Raw genomic sequence first — 25,276 nt, 5'->3', positions numbered from 1 at the left:
TACAGTATGTCCCTTGCCGTCTCTGGCCCCTGTTCTGTCTCTCATAGCATCGACTAAGCCACCACCCTCCCCTCTCCTTTGACCTGCTGCATAGCAACTCCGTGTCCTTCATGAACTGCGCCGCCCCGAATTAAGTACTACAATTCTGGATGTGGCAAGCCTCCTGTGTCAGGTGATCCTTTGACCTTCATAAATCCAGACAGTGAATACCTGGTAGCCTTCGCATATATCATACCTTCTCAGGTAGGTACTTTCCATAATCCACCTAATCGCATTTGCTATATCTTTTAACATCACATAGTATCGGGACTAGTCTCCAGTGACCTTTCTTCTCGAGCAGCAATGGGAAAGTTGCGTGAAATTCTTATAAACGCGATCTGGTACCCTATTGCTTGTGCTGTCGTTTTCCTTTGCTGTCGTTTTCCTTTGCTGTTGTTGCCTTTGCTGTTTTCCGGGTTCGGGACCATGTGGTTATATGAACCATTTGCACAAGAGGAACAAGCCACATCAAGCACCACGACCCCTTCCCAAGTTGTGGCAGCGTATACTCACTCTACCGCTCCCTGAAGCAACTCCGACACAGCAGACGCATGAGCAGCTACAGTCGCCCTTCTTCGATGTCCCTCTGGAGATCCGGCTGCGAATATATCAAGAAGTGCTTGCGCCGCACGGTCGTGAATTGCACCTCGCGAGCATGGAAGGGAGACTGGCATGTATCCGCTGCTTTGAAACAGACAAAACCGTTCAGCACTTGAGTCCCAGATGCTGGGTCTTAACTGGAGCAATGGGTCTCACTACGGACGTAAGTATGGTGATCCTCCCGATGAAGGACTTCTGTCACTATTGCGTACGTGCAGGCTTATGTACGTATCCCTGTTACATTTCTAGATAGTGACAGTTTCCGTGTCATCACTAACGAGTTACTACGGCTTTCAAAGCTACTCGGAGGCAATCGAAGTTCTCTATACACAAAACACCTTCTGCATCCGACTAATCAGAACTATCATCGCTTTTCCTCATACTATCCTCCCACACCGCTTTCACTCGATTCGCACTTTGCACATTGGTATCCTTGATACACTGCAGGATCTGTACTGGCCACCTGAAGCATGGCCGCAGGCGTGCTCCGTCATTGCAAAGATGCGTGGGCTTCGTGATCTGCAGGTCTCGCTCGACTTTGGGAATTTCACGAACGATGAGGCTGTGGCAGCTTTAGTGCGGCCACTGGTACAAATTAAGGTACCATCGTTTGTAGTTGAGTTCTACTGGGAGGTAGGGTTGGACGAGATGATGAAGAGGTTGGGGATATCCCGTTTTCTATTATCTTGAAGCATCAGGAGGGTCATCAAGATATGGGAAATTGATTTAAGCCAGGTTCAAGGATAAGTTTTTGAAGAAAAAGCAACCGCTGTCTTTACCCAAAAGAAGCAGCTTAGAAACAATATTTCCTAAATCTGTAAGTACTTATGTGTAAAAAAATAAACATAGATTCATGACTCTCTTCCGAAAAGTACGACAACTTCTCTAGATGTAATTTCACATTCGAGAGGTCTTCTACGACGCAGGTTGCACATCTTGTACATACTACGGAGCGCCCCTGCCCCCATATCATCTTTATCAATCTGCAGATATTGTTCTTGTCAAGTGACAAAGCCTGACTTCACAGCCCCATTCTCCGGCGGGAATCCTAAATCCACTAACTCGGGCCATCTCTTGATCCTTCCGTTGTTAGGTGTGATTGGCTCGAGTTTCCCGTCTTCTGTCACTCTTGTAGGGTTATTCGGGTCCATGATCAAGCGGACAGCTGTACATAAAAATTGTTACAAAGCACACTCTTTTGTGACTTCAGGGAAATAGAAGGCTTACCTGATCAAAATAGTGCAATATAATCTGCATTTCTCTGAGCATTCTCGTCTGCCTTCTTCGGATTTGGACTCGGCCCTCGCTTAGCTAGTTTTCTGCATTGGTTCCAACCGTATGCTCTTCCATAAAGAGTCACGCCGACACTCTTGGCCTATGATGATAACTAGAGACATTCAAGGCGAGTGAAAAAATAAAAGGGGAGTGAAGGACAAGAAAATAACCATGCAGTGGAAAGGACATACATCCACAGTACTACCCCCAGGTCGGGTGTAAGTCATCTCATGTAGCAGTACTTTGTCAAACAATGACAAAAGTATCAATTTGTGTAAGTGGCCAACCCTTGGTTACCCTTGGAAGAAGATAGTCAAATACTTTTGCTACCTTCTTGATATCGTTCCAGGTTTGGAACCTCTTTGTTGTTGCCCAGTTGACAAACCAGGGACAGAGCTGAATTTGCGACGGTATCTGTTGGTTGGCTTGGAGGGTGTACGCAAGGGTTGGTGGAAGGATTTCCATGTAACCTTTCATAAAACTCTCATCTTTTGAATCCAATACATAGTCGGTATCTGAAATTGAAGAAAGGGCGTCAGCTCGAGTAGGCGTTGGAAGTATGGTAGCCAAAATACCAGTGTCCACATATCTACCATCATCACGCTTCTCAAGTCTGTCAAGATCGCAGTAGACTATCTGTTAGGCTTTTAGTAAAGTCTATTGAAAATAGTTTTAGGACACGCAGTGGATTTTGTTGGCGACTTGCAAAGTCGCTCCAGTGCGGTTCATTTGTCTTTGTCCTCTTCCTAACAATTCCCTGGAGGCTGTCTACCTCTAGTAAGTCATGACGCATCGAAGGATGATGCTGATAGTCAGGCAAGCTTTTGGGCTTACTCTTTACTTTATCCACATTAGCATTTGTTGGATCCTCATCGTCTTTCAAAAACAACCACTTCAAGACATTTTGGATGTCTTGATTTCCTCGTTCATGTTATATCGCGTTTGCAGCTTGATCTGCCATATCAAATGCATTGTTAACAGCATCTTCGACGAGTTGCCGGATTTCTAGAGCAAGTTGTGTTAGCCAACTCCTAATATGAAGCATTCAGATAACGGCATACGATTATCCTTGGTACATGATTGATCCAACTTCCACGATTGGACTGGCCCGGAGAAGATGACAATCAGGAGGCAGACTATTCCGATAAATATTTTCATGATGCAACTATTCAAGACAGGTTATTAGGAACATTTACCAAGGAGGGTAATGCCTGAGGAACGACAGACGTATACACGCCGGAGCAGGTTGCCTTGATAAGAATTAGAAAGGAAAATAAGTGAACCCATTCTTAGCAAATATACTCAAATTAGACTTAGGCAGAATAACAGATGACTTCGTGTTTTTCACATGAGTGCTGTAGCTATGTATTAGACGTCGAACTGGAGCTTAAGCAGTATATCCAATTATGTTGTACCGAATAATAACTACTTAGTTTCCACCTGAAACTCGCGGGTGGCTAGTCTCGGCTATCCCTGCTCCTATGTAACTCGAAAATTACCAAGAGCAAACACCGTTGATATATTTATATATCCTCGACGAGGATAATTACATAGTTCAATAAGGGTACTTACATAGTGCTGGTGACATTTCCGCAATAGTATAACTAAAACGAGGTAGGAGAGGGCGCCAATAGTATGTTATCTCCCCGGTACTGTACATATCCGTTTCACGTTACATCTACTTCTGCTTAACTCCGAATATAGTATGCACTGGTTGGGGATCCGCTTTATCAGATCAGAGGGCGCTTAAATCAAGCTGAGTTTTCATAATGACATTGGGAGGGGGAGACAAAGGTTCTACAGTTTAGAAGGCTCATCTCGGCTACATACATACATACAATCTAGTACTTCTGCTCCTCTTCAACCCTGAAACCACAGCCAGTTCTGTGCTTTGAGCTTTAAACGCACCTATTAGATAGAGATGGATCAGATGTTCCTATTTTAATCGCTCGTAGTTGTTGCAAACACGTGTAAGAAAGTTTCAATTTTGTCTTTTTATCGCAGGGTTCGTTACTGACGCACTTCCATCCTGGAATTAACGACAGCTAGCCTCAAGCCAAGCCATTCGAGCCTTTATAAAGGTCACGGAATGACTCTGAAAATGATGGCGATCCGCTTCCTGATCTCCAGTCGATTTCTATATCTATATCTTAGGACCGACTTCTCTGCTACGCTATTGCGCTGCCACTATAACTCTACAGCTTGTTCCTCTTTCCGTGCATCATGAGATCCTATCAGATAACCAGTCTTCTTGTTTTCTCATATATCGTGGAAGCTAGGCAGTTAACTACTCCAATGCCGGTTATGGCCACTCGGACTAAGCTTTCTATGGTACAACATGCCATTGTACCAACGAAGCCGGGACAGATAGGTGTCAATCCAGTTGATATACCCAATCTGTAATTTCTCCCGCTATAAATAAGTAGCGGAAATCTTTGTTTGTACTGATAATTTAATAGATCATATGCCAACATCCAGTACCACTCCCTCTTTTCTGACTATATTGATGGTGGGAAATCGATAAGTGTTCGGATACACATACCAATTTACTTATCCATATTGAAATTTCTGACCATCTCCACAGTGGAAAGCTTCCGATACAGAACACATAACTCAAGTTATGACAACCACAACAAATAGAAAACCAGCAACTGTAACTGACGTAGCTCCAGTTGCTGTGGTCACGAACGCAGACGGAGACGTTGATGTTCTCATGACCCCTGAGCTTGTCAGGAAGTTCAAAGACCTTACCAATGCTGCGAAGTCAGCATGTCCTAAACTCACAGCACGTCAATCTAATGCATGCGGTTTGCAGAACTTCGTGGAAGATGTACTCCGCCAAGGCGGTGTTATCCAAGAGGCAGATGCCGCTCTTCCAGAGGGCTGTATCTTGACCGGAGCTAACGATATTGGAGAAGCTCTGCAGGAACTTATCCGTGCTATGAGAGCCGGTGGAGCAGTTATTCCACCTAAGTTGGCAGCAGGTGCAGGTGCAGGTGCGCTAGCAATCGTCTTCTACAATCTCATGGAGGACGCCGCAGCAAATCATCAGGACGTTCCCGACGCTTTTGTCATTCCTTCCTCGGTCGTGAACCCCTCACATACATCGACTACATCGGCAACTGGATGTCCTAAAGGTGCGCCTACTAGCATAAATGCTCCAGTTTGCGATGACGATGACTGTAAGGGACGCGAAAATGTGTGTCAAGAGGTAATGTGAAGTCTCTTCCCTTGTATGTACAATCATATTTCAGTACGCATTAGCACTAACACCGCGTCAATAAAGGGGAAATGGAAATATTGCCGGTGCATGGACCTCATGAAACCATTTCATCCAGTGAAGAAAGATATACTCGAAAATCAACAAACGATTCTCGCTAACCTCGTTGACGATACGACTCCTCCAGGACCTAGCGCGAGCTGCCTTCCAAACGACAACCCGCTCAAAGACGCATCTGGCATCGACACTTCCTTTGTGCAAAAATTAGCGGTATCCTTTTGCAAAGTACTTGACCCTACCAGGAAAGACAGCGCTGATCTTACCAATAAAGATCTCGCGAGACAATCCAACGCATATGAAGGTTATACTTTCCACTTCGACTACTCTCCCGGGAAAGGGGAATGCGAAATGGACTGTGCTGCCGCATACAAGGCACTCGTCACCAAATGTAATAATCAATCATTACTACCATTTCAAATGTCAAGTTCTAACACAGCAAACAGGCATGGGTCTCGACAGTCATTCCATGCAGCCGGAGGGACACATGAAAATAGAGTGTGGCGCCGAATATACCTACAAAACCACTCCCCCGAAGACTTCACCAAGCACAGCAACAGAGACCAGTCCAGAGGACACTGATAAGCCAGACCAGAACGGATTGTCAAATAAAGCCTGTCAAGCGGACAAAGCGCCTTACAGTCCAACCTTCCGGCGCAGCACAGGAATCGATGCAATCAACGAGCTGTGCAAGCAAAAGTTCGAGGCCAAAACCGGCGCACCTTGCATCCAGACAACGCAGGAAGAGAGAGGTGATACCTTGATCTTCGCAAAGGTGGCGCTGGTGGCATGCGAAGACGACTACATTCCTTGTTCACTAGTCGACTTCACGTGTGGAGGATCTGACTTTGAGGAGACATGTAAACAGGCGCTACAATCTGCCATGGATGACTGTAGGCCCAACCAGACCCGCGCAAAGGGTGCATAATTCTAACTCGCTTTTATAGGTGATACAAACACAGTGGATGCAAAGAAAGGCGGTTCGAACGAGCGCGATTGCATTGCCTTCACGATATTTGCCTACGACAAGAAGGACGGTATTCCCAAAGATCAACAATGTCCTTAGTTTCATTAAAAACGAGTCTTGATTCACCGTTATATCACATTTTGAGAAATTTTCAAGGCAGGATTTAGTTCAATCTGACAGCTCAGTGAGTTATCAATCCATGTGGGCTCAATTTTAATCCTGTTAATTTGCCTTTTTCCTTTAAACGCTACCTTTTTACCTACATTTACATGTCTCCTGGTCTTTTCCTCTGTACAGTTTATTAGTTTAAGATTGGAAAGGGCTTTGTCTAGCTTAAACTGTTGCACGCCAGTAGCGTATGGTAGTCTTCAAGCCTTGCTTTGTCACTATTTTTGGTCTCCCGTATCCTTTGCCGTCTCACGGGCCAAAGTCACAGCAATGTCACTGGTCACCAGGATTAGGTTCCGTTAGGGGAGATCTGGTTCTGCCTTTGTATGGAGACCTACCTGCCTGAGGAATTGATCGATAAGGATACGTTTGGCCGATGCAGATTAGGGATGTCATATATACAAAAGGAGATGGTATTAGAATCTAGATTAAGGGTATATATATACTGAAAGGCTTTATCTACAAGACATCTATCTAGATAGCCATGAACAATGATCTGAAAACAAGTCGAACGCCTCAGATAATGCTATAGAGATGCAAGATGAATAAACGAGTCTATCCCTCAAAAACGGTTGTCCCGCGCGCCACGATCTCGGGGTTCAGGGGTATCAGTAACTCGAAAATATGGGCTACCTCTGTCGTTCTGGAACCCAACATTCTCCATCATTTCCGTGAACGTTGTATTTGGTCTTGCTTGTGCCAGCGGTGCAGGACGGAGCATATCCGAATCCACAAGCCCACCAGCCGGGGAGTACACTTTGATAAACTCCGTGTTAGGCTGGCGCCGTGGATATATCTTCTGAGGTGGCGTGACAGGCAGCGGTGGAGGAGGTGACTTTTCCACGACATATCGGGTCCGGTTCGGCTTAGGACTCGACCCGAAGAAGCTCTTCACGCGTGTTCCAGTCCGGTGCAGCATGGATTTCGTTCGCTCGGGATTACGGTTGCCGGGGCTGTGTCGGAGGAAATCCGTTCGGAAGGAGTTCTCTTCTGAAGGGATCGGACCCGATATACTAATTAGTGTCCCGTCTGACGATCGCTTCCTGAGGTGAGACACCTTGGAAGAGGTGGATGGATAGGATTTCCGCCGTCGTTTTAAGCACATCATAACGAGTAGAGCTGCCATAACCCCGCAGATCATACCCGGGAAGAAGCCTGCAGCAATGGCTTTGCCAGGGAACGATGGACAATTTGGCGTCAATGTGGCTGAGCCTGTGTTAAAGCCCGCCAGTGAAGTTGCAAACGAGGAAGGGAGAGGAAAATCCGACGTTGTCGTCGCAAAGGCTTTTGTAGGGGAATTTGTAGCGGAAGTCGAAGATGTAGAAGTCGACGTGGATGATGGCGAGATGGATAAAGTCGCCGTTGAAGAGGTTTCATTGTTAAGGGCGCAATTTCCGTCTTGACATATGTATCCGAAGGGACAACACGCGGACCCGCATGTTGGTAGATTATCATCGAGTCGGATAGTTTTCACAGTGGCTTCTGGGTCGGCTGTGGCATTCTGCAGCTGTAAATTGCATGCGATAGGCTTGATAACCGAACAATCCGATCCATTAGGACAGCAAATGGCGGAGCTCGAGTCATCCAGACTGATACAGGTCGATGACGAAGGGCAACAGAAATTCGATGGTAGCTTTGAATCCCCACAGCGAGCGAATGAGCTGGGACAGGCATCAGCGTCTCGAGCTAAGAGCCCAAAGGACGGATTTGGGATGACAACTATCGCTAGGGCTGCTGTGGATGAGGCGCCTAAGAAGATCAGATAAATGCTGAGAAGAGTATGTATAGTCAACTTCGCCATGCTGGCGACGCAGACGCGCGCTGATTCTATCAATAAAGACGTCTCAAGAGGGAAAAACGCCTAGACAGAGGAGGTGAGAAAAAGGATCAAGAAACAGACGCAGTCTGTTTAGTATATAAAGAACCGAGCAGTGACAAGGACTGAAAGATGAGACACAAAACGCCTTTCAGCGCAGAACTCTGAAAGACAGACTGAGAAAGAAACAGCAACGGGAATCCATGGCTATATGGAGCCCAACAAAGCAGAGATCATTCTGCAAACGCCGAGAAATCAATCGAGATGCACGCGCTGCAGTTCCAAAATAGGAAGTGCGGAAGCGCCGAGTGGAAGAGAGGACCACCATCCTGCCGCACGCTAAGAGAAGAAAGTTGCAGACAGCAATAACTCGGCCCATCTACAGGTCAAAAATATCCACTTTGTATGCCGTCCAGATATGAAACGGAACGTCTGCAGCCGGGCGGTTGGGCAGCAGACTGTCACTGGCAGAGAGGACGATGCTGGCGGCAGCAGAGAGCGCGTCCGTCTCAGACGAGGCCGCTGCCGCCGCGACCCCGCACGGTGATTGGCCCGCGGAGCACCGAGGGTGACTCAGCAGCGCTATTCCCGAACGGGACGCAGAAATTCTCGGAGCGCGAGATCGAGACGAACGAGCTCGGCTTCTTTTGGGCATGCTGCGACTGCTGCACCACCGTCGCCCATAATGCTGCTCCAACGGGTCCTCCGGCCGCAGAGCTCTCTGCGCGCCGCTTCTGTGCTCTCAAGAGTAAAGCTCTCTTCCTCAATGGCTGCCCTGCTGTGTTCCGGCCGGCTCACTGATCTCTTCTAGAAAACCTCCACCGCCCTCCCACGATTCCAGACTCGAGGACTCCACCTTGTGCCACAACTGACACACGACAAGTTTTTCAAAGAGAATGGCATTCCAGGATTATTGTCACGGGAAGGCTTTGATTTTGCCTGGACCCAGTACCAGACCTTTATCGTTGATAAGCTCAACCTCTTGACGCAGGGTGAGTTCCGGTACTTGGAGGCCGCGGAGGGCCGAGGGTCAACATATCTGAACAGACCTCGAGAGGCTGTGAAGAAATAAAATGCGAGAATGGAGTTCTGACGTTGCTGTTCCGGTACAGACACCGTCGATGCCGATTTGAAACCGGGAGAGCTCCTAATCAAGTACTCCCGCCGTCCGGAGATGGCCTCTCTGTTTAACTACGCCTCAATGGCCCACAACAACCACTTCTTCTTCAACTGCCTTGTAAGTTATGAGTAGGAGAAGCCGCTTGCATACAGAAACCTTGCTTCTGATACCTACGTCGCAGGCTCCCGAGCCTACCCCCATGCCCAAGAATTTCGAGACAGAAATCATCGACACATGCTCGTCAATAGAGTCCCTAAAGATGGACTTTCTGGCCACTGCAAATGCAATGTTTGGTCCGGGATTTGTGTGGCTGGCTAAGAACCTCGAGAGGGAAGGCTTGATTCACATATTCTGTACGTACAACGCCGGCTCCCCGTACCCCGGCGCCTACTCCCGGCGGCAACCGGTGGACATGGCCACGCACAGCCCCGACGCCCCCTTGGGCAACCAGTACGCAGGCTCTATGGGCCCGCACGCTCAGAACCAGAAGACCTTGGCCCCCGGCGCGGTCGACGTCCAGCCCATCCTTTGCGTCAACACCTGGGAACACGTTTGGATGATGGACTACGGTATCGGTGGTAAGGCTGAGTACCTCGAGCGGTGGTGGGATAAGATCGACTGGCAGGTGGTGTATGACAACTATAACGCGGTTACCGCCGCGAAGTCGCCCCGGACCCAGGCCAACAAGCACCGGAGCCTGGGTATGCTATGAAACAACGGTCTGCTTCTTACTGTGTGACGCTGCGAATATCCATTGTATTATACTACATGCAATTTGCGTCTCTCTTTACGTTTTAGGTTCTCCGGTTATGTTGTCTAGATGTACAGCAAATCATCTCTTTTATGGAGAAAAAAAAGGGACGGAGGCAGAAAATCGACCTGGCTTGTCACCCGGAGTCTGCGGAACGAGCCCATGTAAAAGAAAAGAAAATAAACCAAATTACAAATGACCAATCAAGCTTTGTGCCTGAGCAGATACTCTATACATTTCTTCAGATGGTGTATCATCATAACCGCAGTAGCCACGCTTTCTCCCCGAGATGGTCAAGCAGCGACAACTTCTGCATAACAAAATGTGTCAAACAAATCCCTCTTCTTTCACCGCTGCCCCTCCACCTCACGAATCCGCTTCTCAAACGCCTCAATCATCACCGCAGCCATCTTATCCTCCACCGCACTCATCATTGCCGTATGCAACTGATTCCGGAACTGAAACCGTATCTGGAGCTGCACCCTCGTCTGCGGCCCCTGCCCTGCCTCCGTCTCGAGAGGAACCAACTCCCACCGCGTGCTGAGGTGGTCAAACACACCCTCATCCGCACCCGGGAACGGCTCCCCGTCTGACGATTGCTGTCCCGCGAACTCGGCCCCGCTCCGTGCCTCCACCACCCAGTTCTCCGTATCGCAGTCCACCCGCGACGTGAACGTCTCGCTGAGGGGCCCGTATCCGACCGTCAAGAATGCGCGCGTCGGGTATCCGGTCTTCGGGTCACGGGCTGTCACGGTCGACTCAGTCAGGAAGGGGAGGAACTGGGAGTAGGATTCGACGGAGGCGACTATGCGGAAGAGCGGGGCGGGAGGGTGGGGGAGGACGCGGACTGCAGTGAGGGTGCGTGCCGGTGAGGGGTTGCTGTTGTTGTTGAAGAGGGAGGAGAATTGTGGGAGGTGGAAAGATCGTGAGCAGGTTCGTGGCTGATATGACCGGAGATGTCGTTGTCTCGATAATGATCGGATTTCAGGCTGAGATAGTCGTGAGAACGCACGGGACTGCTGTGAAATTGGAACTCTTGCGAGAGAGCATGGTTGTTTTTGGCGGGAAACGACGGCGCTGCGCCGGAGTAGGAGACGCGGAACAGGGGAGGACTTCATCGCGGTCGAGGATGTCGAAAAGGAGATTCGGATTTGATTCAATTCAGGAGGCGAGGATTCTGGAGGTGTTCCGTCTACTCCGTGATGCTGCTACTATCACATGGAATAGAGACTGTAGTAACTTCTCGTGGTTGTAATTGAATGAAGCAATGATATTAAACAGTATCTTCTTGCCTTTCAGCAACCGGTAAGGGAAAAAATTCAGTGTTAATGGGTGAAGGATATGTCTGGACTCATCGTCGTATGCCAATGGCACACTTTGCGATTGTTCACTGTCGCGCGGCCGTTCCGCGGCGTACCTTTTTCGGCCTCGGGATCACTGGGCGAACTAGCGCCGGGTCCCGGGACGGCGGAGCGACGGAGGTCTCGGGACGTGCCGAGCACCTGTTCCAGCGCCGAGTGCTTCAACGACCGATAGGCCTAGCGACAGGGGTGCATACACGGTACGAAAGCATGCCTACACAGTACTACGTAGATGATAGGCAGAAGGAAGCGATAAATAAACAAGGGACCCCCTCAACATGAGAACCTCTCAATATTTCTTCCGAGAGATCCCTTATTTAAGTACTTTCCAAGCCACCCGAAAACATGTTCCTTTCAAGAAGATGGTTCCAAAGCGACCCCTGGACGAGGGCGAATCCTCACAGGCCAAAAGACCCGCTAATATGTTACCACAATCTTTGCATGAGCAGGGTGAGAGCATTTGAGATCGATCAAGAACGCCCACTCACCGAGGAGCATCAACCAGGAACCATGCAACTCTTCGCACACGAGCCGATATCCTTCAGGAGCAACGCCCGTATCGCCGGACACTCTCAAGGACTTTTACATTAATAGATTAACACAATGAAGATAGAAGTGAGTCTGCTGCCTAGTACACAGCCAACCTGAGTGAATCTAACAAACTCGGAAAGAATACTTCAAAAAAAATCGAATCCCTCACAGGCACAGTCTCATTCCTCAAAAACTCACATCACCGGGTTCAACAAGAAGTCACCGAGCTTCAGAATTATAACAAATTCAGTTTCATGATGCGCGCCACAGTGTTAATTGAGGGGCACACAAAATGCCACACAGAGGCATGGAATGAGCTGGCTCATGGTGGGAATGTCCAAATTGATAACTGACTTATCGAGTTTGTGAGAGAGACCCAGCCTGAATATCTTGAAGTTTTTGAACCTGCTTTCATTGACGGCTATGGGATTTCTGCAAAGGATTATGTGGAGCACCTTAAATCCGCTCCTACAATAGTCCTTAACTCTCTCGACTGTCGCGCAAATCTCAAATTCTTGAAGGCCTGGAAAATACCAGACAGACAAGCTGTTCGGGGTCAGATCCATGACTTAATACAACAAATAGTGGCTGCATGGGTAGAGGCAGTAGCAACAGGCCAGGAGTTTGATGAAGAGAAGATGACTGAGCTATGGGAAGAGGCTGAGCGTTTGCTTACAACGACAAGTGATTCTACTTAATCAACAACGGACATTCAACTGCTTCTTGCTTTGGTCTTCGCGGAGGATCCGGTTATTATTATATTATTATTACATTCTTAATGTTCCTTTCTTTCAAGTGTATGTCTTGGCTGTTAACTAGACTGATCCTCGGAAGTGCTTTTCGTTAAAAGTTTGCTTAGTTGCTTAGAAGTGTTTCTTGTATCCAGAATATGATTATTAAACGAGAGATCCATAAACCCAAACCACATAGCACCCTTTGACCAGATTTCCCACGATCATGGCTTCCTGCCGTAAATGACATGAACCTCCTGGTATAGATGCAGATCATGATCCTTCAGCTCCTTCGCGACAAGCTCACACAGCACATCGACCTCTTCCTTGCTCCAGCCAAGGAAACGGGTGAAAAGCCCAGGGGTGTAAGCGGGTATCGCCTGCTTGAGTTGCACCTCTTGAAACTTGCCTATCTCCTTGAGCTTGGTGTCCTTTGGCCACCGACGCACGGGGACCTAGTTTGGTTTCAGCATGGATGCCTAACAAGGGCTTATATTATAGGTAGACAGTCGAGCAGCGGAACAAACCTTGAAGATCTCATGCTTAACGTCCACAAAGCCCGCCTTCTTGATCTTCTCCTCCCACGTCCCCACGGCGGTCATGCTCTTGCCGAATTTCTCACCGGCCTTGTGCAGGTTTTCCTGCCACTTGATGACGTTGGGGGCCCTCTGCAGGGTCCCGTCGTCGGAGAAGAACTGCGGGTCCGCGGTCTGCATCTCCAGGTAGCCGCCCGAGTTCAGGTTCTTGAACGCTTGGCTGAACAGGCGATCGTAGTCCGTGACGAATCCCATCATCTCACGTCCGTGTATGTAGTCGAAGGGCCGGGCGAAGAGCCAGTCGTTCTCCCAGTTGTCGATCTCGAATGTGCAGTTTGGGGGGACCCTGGATTGTTTTGTTCAGTGAGTGAGTGAGTGAGTGTGTGTGTGTGTTGTGGTATTATTGGAGGTGAGGTAGATCGGTCAGGTAGGCAGTAAGCAGGGCTTTCTGCTTACCATGATGGTTGGATGGGACTCAGATCTGTGCCTGTTCGTTCTGTTAATAGATGGCTCAATCATGAATTTAATTCCATGTAGCTTCCTACCGATGACTTGGGAAGAAGGATACTGGCTGCAGTTTATTCTTAGCAAGACAAACAATATTGCAAGTAAGGGTAAAGCAACACGCACTCGGCAAAGTCGATAGCCCAATTTCCTGTGCCGGTTCCCAGATCGAGCACTCGTTGTGGCTTGTCACCGATAGGGGCGAGGTGAAGCTTGCCCCCTAGGATGAGCTGATAGATATGGTGCGCAAGATCCAGTCGTTCTTGCTCCTGTTCATCGTTTGGCTAAAGACAAGACTTCTATTTAGCTGGCACTTTCATCTATTGGGGTATGGATAGACAGATCATGCACGTACCACTGGGTATGCTCCTTCGCTGTACGCATGATACCGGCGTCCGTTCTTGAAAAAGGAATTGTCTCAGTATATTCTGGCCCTTCTGGACATCCACAGTTTATTCAGCTCCCACCTCATATCTGGTTTGTTTATGTCAGTGAGCCGTTACATATATCACATTTCAGCAATAGGAGATGTTACTTGTAGTTTTTGATGCTCGAGCTGATGGATGTCTGGAAACTGGACCCATCCCTGTTGCAGATGTTTAGATGCCTATGTGGATATAGCTGTGTTCCTCCAAGGCATGCTCACAAGTCATCAAAAGCGGAATCCGTGTCCGCAGGATTGTCCTAGGGCACAGCGGAAAACGTGTCAGTGGGGAGGGTTTCTTTGAATCTAATTCAAAGACGAAGAGAGGGAAATCAGGCACTCACATCCACTTCAATGGCCGCACGGTTGGCTGCAGTGTTTGACATGGCTGCGGTATGTATGTATATCTATGAGATATTATGCCGTCTGTACACTGTCTCTATTGATCTTTAGAAACTAGTATACCTCGAGATGCGAGTTACCAGTAACAGGGAAAAGCATGAGAGCGACAGGCGCCTCTCGAGGCTTTCTCATTTTAAGCACTAATCACTTTCTCCACATGTTCTCATCGTATTCGCGGCGCTTACCATTATGACCGAGTCATGCTTACTACGCAGTACTCCGTGCGTAGGAAGAAAAGACGAAAAGGGGAATCTGCATGAAACGGTGTACCTGCCCACCTGGGCAGTGGCGTGGATCCGGCACTTGAAAGTCTTCTGATTCTCTGAAAAATACAAGGCGCCAATAAGAAAACGACCTGCCACAGTTTCATGATTCGTGCCACCTCGCCAAATAAATTAGTGCGAGATAGTTATACCGCGGTTTCCGGAGTTTGGTGTTCCGTGTTATCGCTTGGGCCCCATGTTGTTCTGATCACTGTAACTAACCCACGTTAATGCGGAGTTACTAGGATCAATGACTGCATGGTAACAAAGATGCTCGAGGAGCCTCACCGGGGCGCAGGTTGAACTATGCACTATTTTCCAGAATCATGGAACACGGAATACACCAAACCCAAGTAGAGAGACCATCGCGGGATTCGGGGTATTGAGACCACTGACCACTGTAACAGGTACGAATTAGTACGTACCTAGTGTACAGAGCACAAATGCAAGGCGGTTGTCCACTTCACCAATCCAAGAGCGTATTGCCAGCAGGCAGTTGATCGTTCCTAATTGGGTATACGCCACCGTTCGCTCCTGGGGCCGTTTTCAAGACGGACATCTTTTCCGTCCCACTCCCACGCGTATGGACTCTCTGGGGTGCCCTTGGAGTCCTTCCCTCGGGTATCCCTGTTGCCGAAAACTCACCGCCAACGGTCATTGCTGCTAATATGCCACTTTTGGAGCCATTGATAGACAATCAGTGGGTTGACGAAATCCAGCTATCGAACTACTGAGTAGATATCAAATATGCTAATATCAACGAATTGGTTTCTGAGGAGAAATATAGGATTTTCATGGTTCGAACCGCTTCCGAATCTGACAATTTTATATTTTATCGTTGCTTCACTTTCCAGACCCGACAAGGCATCCCTGCCTTGGGCTTTGCTACCCCAGCAAGGATCTGATAGCATTGCTCGCCATCAACCTCCAGTGGTGCTCCTTTCCTCCTTTCTTCCTCGCTCACTTTGGGATACGCGGTCTTGAAGCCAAAATACCGTGCCGTAAGTGCCATGGCAATTCTACCTTCTAGCATCGCAAGCTCCTGACCGATGCAATTGCGCGGTCCCTTCTCGAATGGCCGCCAGGCATCCTTATGTCTTGGAGCAAAGGGTGAATCGAGAAGGAAGCGCTCAGGCCGGAAGGAACTTGGGTCAGGGAAAAGATCGGGATCGCGTCCCATGCCGTGTGACACGGGCCAGACCCGAAAGCCGTAGGTTGGGTATACTGCGTGAGTCTCTGGGTCGGTAACAAAGTCACTGTAGAAGTCCTCGGGTAAGTGATGTTTCGTCGTGAGGATATATATATAAACAGGCATTTCTTACCCCTTCGCGGAACCAGTACGCATGCTACTTGCCGGGGGATATAAACGTAGAGTTTCCTTTAGCACCGCCGTCGTATAAGGCAGGTTGTTCAGAATATGTGGATTTTCCTTAATCTCTTTTGCGGAGAGAGCCATGTCTGGGTCCAGAACTTCGTCAAGTTCCTTACACATCCTGGCACGCGCTTCCGGGTTTTTCGCGAGGAGATGGAAGGCATACTAATTCTATATCAGCTCCTTAGTCCAACGGCATGCTTGTAGTTCGATATGACAGGGTGTTACCGCAATCATGGTACCGCTAGTGTCGTGACCAGCAAACAGAAAGCTCTTCAATCTTTATCTCAAGATTAGAAGATGCTCCATTATTCCGAGGACTATACTTACTGGTCAATTGCAGATATTTTGAAACGGGGATCAAGGGTTTTACTCTCTTTAGCGGATGGGTTCATCTCTAGATACGAATTTAAAGCAAGGTCGATGACAGTCCTCTCCTCACTCCGCGACGATCTGTCATTTTTGGAGAGGAATCGACTCTCCAGGAGGTCCCCCAAGTACTTGTTGGTATACCTGACGTTTTTCCATAGGATGTATATGCGCTTTGGATGAAGTTCATTGAATGGGCTTATCCTTTTTGGCTTCGGTAGCCACTTGAGGAGTGTTCTAAAGACACCAACGACTTCATTGTCTGTTGTTTGTGCATTGAATTCTACGTTCCTGCGATCACAGCTGTCAGGCAGATGACTCTATTGGGAGATATTCAGGGGAACGAACATTGCCACCTTTCCTATTATATCTATGGTGTAGTTCACAGCAGCCTCATCCATGAGAAAGATGTCACCTTTCTCCGCATGCGCTCTCAGTACGTTGTAGAAAATGACTGTGGTGTCTACAATCATAGGCGCCAGCGTCATTAGATGGGTTGGGGAGAACCCAGGGTTGAACATCATGCGTAGGGATTTCCACCTCTGGCCGTGCTGTACAACTAAGCTCTCAGGTCCGAGAACGGGGCCAATGAGTCTCATCAGATCCGGATCCTTGGGGAGATTTTTCTTGGTCGTGATGATGTTGGCAATCTCCGGATCCAGAACAACCATGATCGGCCGATCGAGGGGCCACGAATCTAAATAGAAGACCTTTCCCAAGTTGTACTTTTTGCGGAGAGCGTCCATCCAAATCTGCCCGTGAGAGTCTTTGGGAAGTGTCTCCCTCCTCAACTTGGAAAGAACGGGCATATGCCCGAACCAGAAACTATGTGGAGGTCCTGGCTATTTTAATTTGTGGAGTTAGCGACGCTCTAAGCTCCTCATTGTAGATATCAAATCTTTAAAACAAATCAATGCCTTTTCCTAACAGCCACTTGAGCTTACCAGTTTCCTGAACATCATTCGGTGTCTGTACAGCTTGACAAAGAAAATAAGAAGACCAATGACCAAGGCAAAGGCCAACCCTGTCGCCGAAAAGAGAGGAAATTGCCCAAACATGATGAGTGCAGATCCTGCAGATCAGTACTATGTATCAAATAGATGGAGGTTTGTTTGAACTGCTCGGCTTTTCCGAGTTGATAAGAATGACGGTCAGATCAGAGTAAAAGAAGAATCGGTGACTATAAATTAGATATGGTCAATCTACGCATAGAGACAGAGTGTAAATGGATATCCAATTTCATATTCCACCTTCCTTGCCTGTGCTTATATTAACTGCTGCCTGGTAGGATCTCAGGTAAGATGAATTCAATTGGCTGAGACCTGATTGATTGTAAGCACTAACATCGCAGGCTCGCTCAGATGTAATATCGGCTACAGCTTAACAGAATAACATAGCCATGCTGGCACCTGGACACAGCTCACTGCCAGGGAGGCTAATACTCATCTCTAACTTCGAAACAGACCAGCAGTGGTTCTCTCATCTTTCTTTTCACGTCTCCGCCTAGATAAATGCTAATTCAACTATTCGCCTGGATTCTGTCAGCAGAGGCGCTGAGCTTGTGGAAGAAGAGCAACAGCTTACATTTTTGTCCTATTGTCCTGTAGCCAGAAGCCACACTGCCACCTGCCGTGTAGCGATTCGCTAATGGGGCATAGTGCTTACGGCATGTAGTTGCAATATCATCGAGGTTTAGGCCCAACAGCAAGACCCAAATAAATTTTCCATGGTCGCAACGCCTCGATATTACGCCAACAAATCCTTCGAAAGTAAATTGCGCCTATAACGCGAGTGCAACCTTCCCGAGCCCTCATGAACCAGGGCTGAATGAGCCGGAGGAAGTTTTCTAAGCATAGGTTAGGTACGCAGTAGGTTTCCACCAACGAGCGCCGTCAAAACTAACTTCTGCATAAGCAGAGCCGTCGTTTCAATTTTTGTTATTGTCATTTATAGTCGGGGTCTGATGTATCGCGTATCACGGACTTCGTGTCGAATTCAGGTGCAGGGGTTGTACCAGAGGCCCCCTCCATCACTGCCTAGAGTAGGGCTTTGCTAGAAATATGCATAGTATATCGTGTACTTAGACAAATCATTATCTGGACAGATGTACAGGCAACAAACTATACGAGTGGATTGATCTCTGTCTGGATGCACTAGTGAATTGGGCTCCAACGGTCCAACAAGACAGAAGGGCAAGGTGGTCTGATGCCCTGGAGTTGGTTGCATCGGCCATGGCCGGGCGGCTTCATTCGTTTCTCAACTCAACCGTCGGCTCTGAGATCTGGTCGATGGTCATGCTACAATACTCACAGCATATCTGTGTGCAAGGTTATGTTTCTCTTTTCTTATCTCCATAGTTATTTACTTGCTACTATCTAGACACTACATAGGAGGTATCTTTTAAGTAGGATTTCACCGACTCATGAAGTCACATATCATCTCTCCTCAATGTCGTAAAATTACCCTTTGATATCAGCTTTCATCGCAACCGCCCCCGAAGGGGCGTAGATCTGCACCTTGCCCTCATTGCCATCCTCCTCGAGCACAATCCGGTACTCTTCCTCCGCATACAGAGGAGTAGTCGCCCTGTACGAGATGCTCTCTGGCACGATCAAGGAGCTCGTGGTTCCTCCGTTTCCGCGAACATCTCTCCAGAAGTCGAGGATCGAGATCAGATTCAGTGGACCGTGGACGACAATGCCCCTGTGTCCCTCCACATCACGCGCCCAAGGCACGTCGTAGTGGATTTTGTGCGCGTTGAAAGTGAGTGCGGAGAAACGGAACAGCGTCACAGAGGTCTGGATCAGGGTGCGAGTGTGCAGCTTTCCAGTGGGGGAGCTTGGTGTAAGGTCTGGTTGCTGTGTGGGAGACTGCTTAGGAGGCTGTGGTGCTGGTGAAGGCTGTTCCTTGGGGGAAGAAGCAGAGGGGAGGGGCAGGGCTTTGCGAAAGATCCAGTTCCTATAGTACTATTAGACAATGGAGGTGACGCGAATCTTGGAGCTTATGGGACAGTATGGGTAGAGTTTCTGCGGTCGAACAGGTTGAACGGCTCCAAACCGACGGCTGACAGAAGACTTTCAGGCCTGAAACAAAATGCCCGGCATTTCAAATACGCAAAATGCATGCAGAAATGTAGAGAAAAAATGAAGGGAAATAGTCTCACCGCCGATCGATAACAGCAATGCCGTTCTCGTTTTCAAATATCTTCTCCACACCAACAACGACCATCTCCTCTCCCGTCTTCCTCACGACTTTCGCCTCTGCACCCAACACCTTCGTTGTCTCCCTCACCTCCTGGCCCACTCGCAGCGGGTTAACCTGCCCATCAGCATTTCTGGGCCAGCGCACCTCACCGCCTGCCCACATTCGTCTCGTGAAAGGGGCATCTGCATTGTACGAGACATCAGTCCCGTCCGCACCTAGCTCACCCTCGAGGAACTGTGGAGTGAAGTAGACCAAATGATATCCCGGTGGAAGCGGGGTTCCTGAAGGTGGAGGTGGGGCGTTGGACAGGCGAGGGGAGTCAGCGTAGAGGGTTGAACGGTTGAGAGTGAGCGAGAGGAGTTGCAGTTGGTTCGCATCGAGAGTCTGTGTACGTGTCTGGGGACCTAGGGACTGGAATCGAGAGAGGAACGAGGAAGCAATCGATTCGGCCGACGGAGACGAGACAGAAGATGATGAGCGATATACGGAGGAGCTGCAGAATCCTCGAGCGAGGCTCCGAGATGGGAGGCGGAAGCCTTTGAGCATCTGGGCCATTACTGGCCTTCCGGGAACCATTGCGATAAGATATAGAGATCTGTGGAGAGATCTGTGAACTCCAGTGTCAAATATACAGGCAACAGAGACCGGCTCCAACTGCAATTAAGATGGTGACCTTTTAACTGGACATGGCAGGATTCTCGGCATGAGTTGACTCGGAGTGCGCTGAGATGCGGAGTCGCCTTGTGGGGCACATGGGATTGGACCTCGGGTTTTGCATAATGCTCTCGAAATCGCGGCATAACCGAATCTCGAGAATTTCGAGATGGCCCGTCGTCCACTCATCGCGCAGGACACAATGGAAGTGCTTTTTCCTAGGTCGTAAATAAACTTCCACTTGGGATACCTTGTAATAATACAGGATTTCTCGTGTAAACGCAAAAAAACTTCAATGGAAATGGCCCCCATTCTCATAAACCATATCAAGTGAACCGTGCACGTCTCAGATATCTCGAACCTGCTTAATAAAATGTCTATTTAAGAAGTTGTGGAGAAAATAGACGAAGCGAAATGAAGAAGGGTCAAATATAGGGAGATATACCTAGTCACTAGGAAGAAATAAAAGTTTAAATGACAGCCATGGGCCACAGGTGTAGGAGTCCACTGAGCTAATAAGAGAATATCATATATCGGCCGAATATGAAAAGGATGAAAACCGGGAACGCACCAAGAAACCCAGCGATTGTTCAAGCACTAAAAAGCAATGTGAGTGAGAGGTCTTGTACGCTAGGCACTCCGTACGCCAGTAGTAAAGAAGCAAGGGGAATTAGGGAACTTACTGAAAGAAGTCAGCAAGCCAGTATGGACAGCAGTCTCCCGAGGCTATCAGATAAGTCGCAGCGTCGGCAACGAGCGCATGATGCAATGACCCTACCTCCCCACTTCGGTCTGCAGGAAGCAATGCAAATAAGAAGTATTTACATGCCCCAATGGTCAAGTCAACTAACTACTGCCTAGATTCCTATAACCCGAGCCACCAACGGCAGCATAGGGGTTTCGACTGCCGGGAGTCTTGGCCCGTGCCCCCTCTCTCCGCTCTTCCCCCACTTCTGTCTCGAAACCTGCCCGTTGCCTCGGATGAGCGGGCAGTTACAGATACTGCAATGGACATTTCCCGCTGTAAATCAATAAGGTATGAAGAGCGATCACATTAGAATCCAATAAAAAGCAGTATTTCCATGTGTTCAGGTGAACGTTTCTGGCTGCGTTTGCACACCGACCGAGTAGGTCGTAGCTTCTTTGTCGCTATTCCCAATCGGTCATCCCCAGACTCCGCTCGAGGTTTGGCTGTCCGAGGTCAACACGATTTCCTCCCCGCCCACCACGTTCATAGCCTTCTATCGGCCTCAGGAGTTTCTCTGCTGTTGCTGCGACATTGAATTTTATCTCCGACATACCTCTTTTGCAGCATTAGTGAGGTGTATATGCGTGTGCTGTGACGGCGCAACTTCGAGAAAAGTCATCTGTCCATTTCCGGCTTGCCATTATCGAAATCGCATGGGCCTCCTGTTTGTCCACAAACGTCTAGTTTGGGATTAAAAGAGTCCGCAAAAAGGGTTCAAATTGGCTTAGGAACAAATCTTATCCCCCAGAGCAGCCATGCGCTTGGCAACATGACTGTCTCGTTCACAACATCAGCACACGCCGCTGATCTTCCTCCTCTACCTACGTCTATTTCCATCTCCGAACTGATTGCGCAGGGAAAACCGTTTGTCGAGTTTCCAAAATACTCTATACTTAACCTGAGACGCGAGACGGGGCTCGGAGGCGCGGAAGGGCGCAGTGAAGCGACAACTAACGGTAATGGAGCTGGGAGCACTAGTACTACAGGATTCGCGGACTGGTTGACTCGAAAGCTTCAAATTGGGCAACCCTTTGTTATCCAGGGATTTGAGAAATTGCCAGAATGGGATAAACAGCTCTTCTCGATTGAGGGATTGATTGATCTCTCCACCAAAAAGAGTAAGATATCGCCTTTGATTTGTTTACTGTTTCCTATCGAATGAGCGCTATAGACTCGATATTAGTGGTTTCGGTTGTTGTTATATCACTCGATATTTGCCCTATATTACTCTTCTGACTTGTCCCAGATATCCCAATCCGAAACTGCAGCACAAGTCGGGACCTGAGCTTTACACTGAAGAAATTCGCGGATGCTGCCCGTCAGTCATATCGAGAGTTCAGAAACTTTTATGCCAGAGATCTACATTGCCCCCCAGCATGGTTGGATCAGTGCAGCAGACTGCTCCCACAGGAATTACAGTACGGTGGTCGAGCAGATCTTTTCCAATGGCTCCCACCATGCGCACGTAGCGAGGTCATGATGGCATACGTTGGCTCTGAGGGCTCATCGTAAGTAGCAGGCGAGATCATCTTGGACAATTGCTCACATTGCGAAGATCAGGTTTCCACCGATGTTTCTCGTCAACTGTGGCTCTCAACCTTCTCGTTGAGACGAATGGTGAGCGCCGTTCTGCAATATACAGTTCGAGTATTGAGCTAACGATGATTCACTGGCAGACCGTCCTGTCATCTGCTTTGGGACTGATTTCGAGTCTCAAATCAAGTACGATGCATTCATGGCCGCGAGAGGAGCATCACCCCACGTTGACTGGTTGAACCTGGACCCAGAAGAACTGAGGAAGGCGGACTTCCCCATATACGTATGCGAACAGAATGTGGGCGATCTTGTCGTTTTCCCTCCGGCGACAGCACATCAAGTCTGGAACATGGCGACATTATCAACAAAGATGGTGTGGAACATCCTGCATCCACTCTCATTAGAAGCTGGGCTGAACTATGTCCAACCGCCTTTCAACCGCCTCTGTCATCCGGATGTAGCCCGTACTAACCTTTCTTTGGCATGCGCTATGCTCAGCCTTTTGAAAGAGGACTCGGCCCACTCGTTGCCACCGGATCTTCCGCTTCTCACACGTCTGTTCCGCCAGATGGTTCAGGACGAACTAATTGAAGATGTGCCGGCTACGTCGATTACTCTGGTGCAAATCCCGGCATCCGTGATAGCCACTTGTGATTTTTGCGGTACGGCCATTTGGAACCGCCACGTTCGCTGCACTGAGTGTAGAGACTTCGATCTCTGTTTGCTCTGTTTCCTCAGTGGACGAAGTTGCGAGCATGTCTCGAGCTACGCTTGGGCAGAAATTGTCCCTCAAGAGACATGTGATAAGGTTCTTCACCGTGCAGGGGAAATACTCGGAAGCCCCATCGACGACAGCCGAATGCCTGAGCGGAAGAAGTCTCTGGGAACTGCTGTTAATGATCTGATGAAGGCACGCAAAAGTACAAGCACGAGGCTGTGCCATCTGTGCAGAATCGATCATCTCGAATGGAAAGGAAGGCGCTGTGACACGTGCACTGCCTTTTTCTGTTTCCGCGGCCTCTACAGGCATTTCGATATGTACGCCGCAGACGTAATGCGACATTCAGGGCTTTGGATGTGTCCGAAGTGCCTGGAGACGTGCAATTGCCGGGTAAGTAGCAGTTTCTTCCTGGTACTTCATTCCTCCGTGATTAGCCTACGTTTCATGGACATCTATTCGGGACATCCTAATCCATTTCCACAATCTCCTACAAGATGAAGCTCTCATATCCTGACTTCAAATTTTATAGTGCTGCCATTTCCCGTCAGCTTACGTCAAGGCTGAGAAGCCAGCTTCAAAGCGGAGGGTCAAACCTGCTGATCCCCGAGGCAAGGTTATGGGCTTCACAGACAACGTATTTGACCAGAAAAAGGTAATTTCATTGTCTTCTCCAGCCCCAACGACATCTGTTAATTGACCCATCTTGCAGAGAAACGTGTCCACCCCGTCCTCATCATCTACCTATGCAGGACCCTCTGCGGACGAACCACGAGGACGGAAGCGTCCGCTGTCCGCGTCAGACATCTCTCTCTCTACCTCTTCACGACCACTCGCTTCTCACCATCGCCCGAAATCCATTGTGAGCAGAGGTTCTCAAACCCCCGAATCAGAGAATCAGCCTCGCTCAACAAACGAGAAGCTACATGCCCATACCCAGATAGACTCCAACAACTCTTACGATCCTACAATCCACAGTCATATCCTCCTCCGCCCTCCTAACGGTGGAAATGGAACCGAGTCCAGGAGTATCATTGGAGACGGATTCCTCCACGGGATCGACTACATGACCCCGCCGTCGACCCAACAAGAGCGTCACATCTCCCTGCCTCCGATAAAATCGCAGTCCTTCCGGCCACCACCACCACTACCGAGTTCGATGCCTGCATCTACAGCGTCTGCTGGAGCCATGAGCACCCTGGCCACGGCAGCAGGATCCCGGGGGAAGATTTCCTGGCCCGGTCGTCGGGAAGAAACACTCAGAAGCGAAAAACCATACCACGTGGATCCCGGCGGATCAGGAGTAATGTCTCCGTTGGTTTCTGCTGCTTCTGTTTCTGCTCCTCGTCCAGGTCCGCACCAGAGCCCATCTCACTCACCGAATAACTTCAGCAATAATACCAACACCAGCCTGCATCTTCCTCCAGCCTCCACATCTGGCCCTCATCCTCAAACACAAACACAAACGAATCAATCACCTCCCTCCCCAACCACAACAACAACAACAAACACAACCACCTCCTCCTCATCCCCACACATCCCATCCCAAACAACCCCAACCCAGACCCGAACCCAAACACAACCCGACCTCCCAACCCTCGAATCCAACCTCCTCCGCCTGCGGCACTACGCTGACGAACTCCTCTCCCTGTCGCTACACGAATCCCACTCCCTCCTCCAGCGCGAGATCAAGAACCTCGAGGAGACCATCATGCAGATGAAGCGCGAGCGGAGCGAGAAATTGCTCCACGGGCTCGAGAGCGAGTTCCCCGGATTGGTGGGCATCAGGGAGGGGATCAGGAAGGAGGGGGAGAGGTTGGGGTATTTTTAACCTTTTTTCCTGCCTGCTCCATTATTGATCTATTGATTCGGGGAGAGTTACTTTTTGGGTATAAATAAATGGGATAGTA

The 25,276-nt window shown here is 48.9% G+C and overlaps 10 protein-coding genes across 10 annotated transcripts; 5 read left to right on the top strand and 5 right to left on the bottom strand.

Moving 5' to 3' along the window:
- Positions 1 to 4,209: 4,209 nt before the first annotated feature.
- On the top strand, positions 4,210 to 6,257 carry VTN00DRAFT_806 (uncharacterized protein; the record flags this gene model as incomplete). Its single annotated transcript, XM_069434872.1, has 6 exons — positions 4,210 to 4,313; positions 4,374 to 4,423; positions 4,587 to 5,096; positions 5,253 to 5,582; positions 5,638 to 6,084; positions 6,139 to 6,257. The coding sequence occupies 6 exons, from the start codon at positions 4,210 to 4,212 to the stop codon at positions 6,255 to 6,257; spliced, it is 1,560 nt and encodes a 519-aa protein (XP_069291513.1).
- A 631-nt stretch (positions 6,258 to 6,888) lies between these two features.
- Positions 6,889 to 7,452, bottom strand: VTN00DRAFT_805 (uncharacterized protein; the record flags this gene model as incomplete). Its single annotated transcript, XM_069434861.1, has 1 exon — positions 6,889 to 7,452. The coding sequence occupies one exon, from the start codon at positions 7,450 to 7,452 to the stop codon at positions 6,889 to 6,891; it is 564 nt and encodes a 187-aa protein (XP_069291512.1).
- Positions 7,453 to 7,732: 280 nt separating this feature from the next.
- Positions 7,733 to 8,092, top strand: VTN00DRAFT_804 (uncharacterized protein; the record flags this gene model as incomplete). The annotated part of the gene is made up of 1 exon (XM_069434850.1): positions 7,733 to 8,092. One exon carries the CDS (start codon positions 7,733 to 7,735, stop codon positions 8,090 to 8,092), a length of 360 nt encoding a protein of 119 aa, XP_069291511.1.
- A 735-nt stretch (positions 8,093 to 8,827) lies between these two features.
- Positions 8,828 to 9,974, top strand: VTN00DRAFT_803 (mitochondrial 37S ribosomal protein mS42; the record flags this gene model as incomplete). The annotated part of the gene is made up of 4 exons (XM_069434839.1): positions 8,828 to 8,890; positions 8,954 to 9,134; positions 9,255 to 9,379; positions 9,444 to 9,974. The coding sequence occupies 4 exons, from the start codon at positions 8,828 to 8,830 to the stop codon at positions 9,972 to 9,974; spliced, it is 900 nt and encodes a 299-aa protein (XP_069291510.1).
- A 386-nt stretch (positions 9,975 to 10,360) lies between these two features.
- Positions 10,361 to 11,131, bottom strand: VTN00DRAFT_802 (uncharacterized protein; the record flags this gene model as incomplete). Its single annotated transcript, XM_069434828.1, has 1 exon — positions 10,361 to 11,131. The coding sequence occupies one exon, from the start codon at positions 11,129 to 11,131 to the stop codon at positions 10,361 to 10,363; it is 771 nt and encodes a 256-aa protein (XP_069291509.1).
- A 605-nt stretch (positions 11,132 to 11,736) lies between these two features.
- VTN00DRAFT_801 (uncharacterized protein) lies at positions 11,737 to 12,146 on the top strand (the record flags this gene model as incomplete). The annotated part of the gene is made up of 4 exons (XM_069434817.1): positions 11,737 to 11,824; positions 11,880 to 11,930; positions 11,984 to 11,989; positions 12,046 to 12,146. 4 exons carry the CDS (start codon positions 11,737 to 11,739, stop codon positions 12,144 to 12,146), a joined length of 246 nt encoding a protein of 81 aa, XP_069291508.1.
- Positions 12,147 to 12,860: 714 nt separating this feature from the next.
- Positions 12,861 to 14,486, bottom strand: VTN00DRAFT_800 (uncharacterized protein; the record flags this gene model as incomplete). Its single annotated transcript, XM_069434806.1, has 10 exons — positions 12,861 to 13,091; positions 13,164 to 13,518; positions 13,629 to 13,659; positions 13,718 to 13,743; positions 13,803 to 13,960; positions 14,032 to 14,076; positions 14,144 to 14,150; positions 14,212 to 14,262; positions 14,323 to 14,360; positions 14,445 to 14,486. The coding sequence occupies 10 exons, from the start codon at positions 14,484 to 14,486 to the stop codon at positions 12,861 to 12,863; spliced, it is 984 nt and encodes a 327-aa protein (XP_069291507.1).
- A 1,111-nt stretch (positions 14,487 to 15,597) lies between these two features.
- On the bottom strand, positions 15,598 to 17,564 carry VTN00DRAFT_799 (uncharacterized protein; the record flags this gene model as incomplete). Its single annotated transcript, XM_069434793.1, has 6 exons — positions 15,598 to 16,021; positions 16,088 to 16,302; positions 16,366 to 16,417; positions 16,468 to 16,797; positions 16,855 to 17,348; positions 17,451 to 17,564. The coding sequence occupies 6 exons, from the start codon at positions 17,562 to 17,564 to the stop codon at positions 15,598 to 15,600; spliced, it is 1,629 nt and encodes a 542-aa protein (XP_069291506.1).
- Positions 17,565 to 18,965: 1,401 nt separating this feature from the next.
- Positions 18,966 to 20,286, bottom strand: VTN00DRAFT_798 (uncharacterized protein; the record flags this gene model as incomplete). Its single annotated transcript, XM_069434782.1, has 2 exons — positions 18,966 to 19,464; positions 19,670 to 20,286. The coding sequence occupies 2 exons, from the start codon at positions 20,284 to 20,286 to the stop codon at positions 18,966 to 18,968; spliced, it is 1,116 nt and encodes a 371-aa protein (XP_069291505.1).
- A 1,595-nt stretch (positions 20,287 to 21,881) lies between these two features.
- VTN00DRAFT_797 (uncharacterized protein) lies at positions 21,882 to 25,197 on the top strand (the record flags this gene model as incomplete). The annotated part of the gene is made up of 8 exons (XM_069434771.1): positions 21,882 to 22,230; positions 22,359 to 22,430; positions 22,488 to 22,620; positions 22,668 to 22,729; positions 22,789 to 23,310; positions 23,428 to 23,759; positions 23,899 to 24,021; positions 24,079 to 25,197. The coding sequence occupies 8 exons, from the start codon at positions 21,882 to 21,884 to the stop codon at positions 25,195 to 25,197; spliced, it is 2,712 nt and encodes a 903-aa protein (XP_069291504.1).
- Between the last annotated feature and the right edge of the window lie 79 nt (positions 25,198 to 25,276).

This window comes from Thermoascus crustaceus, assembly GCF_041956765.1.
Source record: "Thermoascus crustaceus strain CBS 181.67 unplaced genomic scaffold VTN00scaffold_1, whole genome shotgun sequence".
NCBI classification, from domain to species: Eukaryota; Fungi; Ascomycota; class Eurotiomycetes; order Eurotiales; family Thermoascaceae; genus Thermoascus; species Thermoascus crustaceus.
Note: the sequence above shows the minus strand (reverse complement) of the source record. Positions and strands in the feature narration are given on the sequence as shown.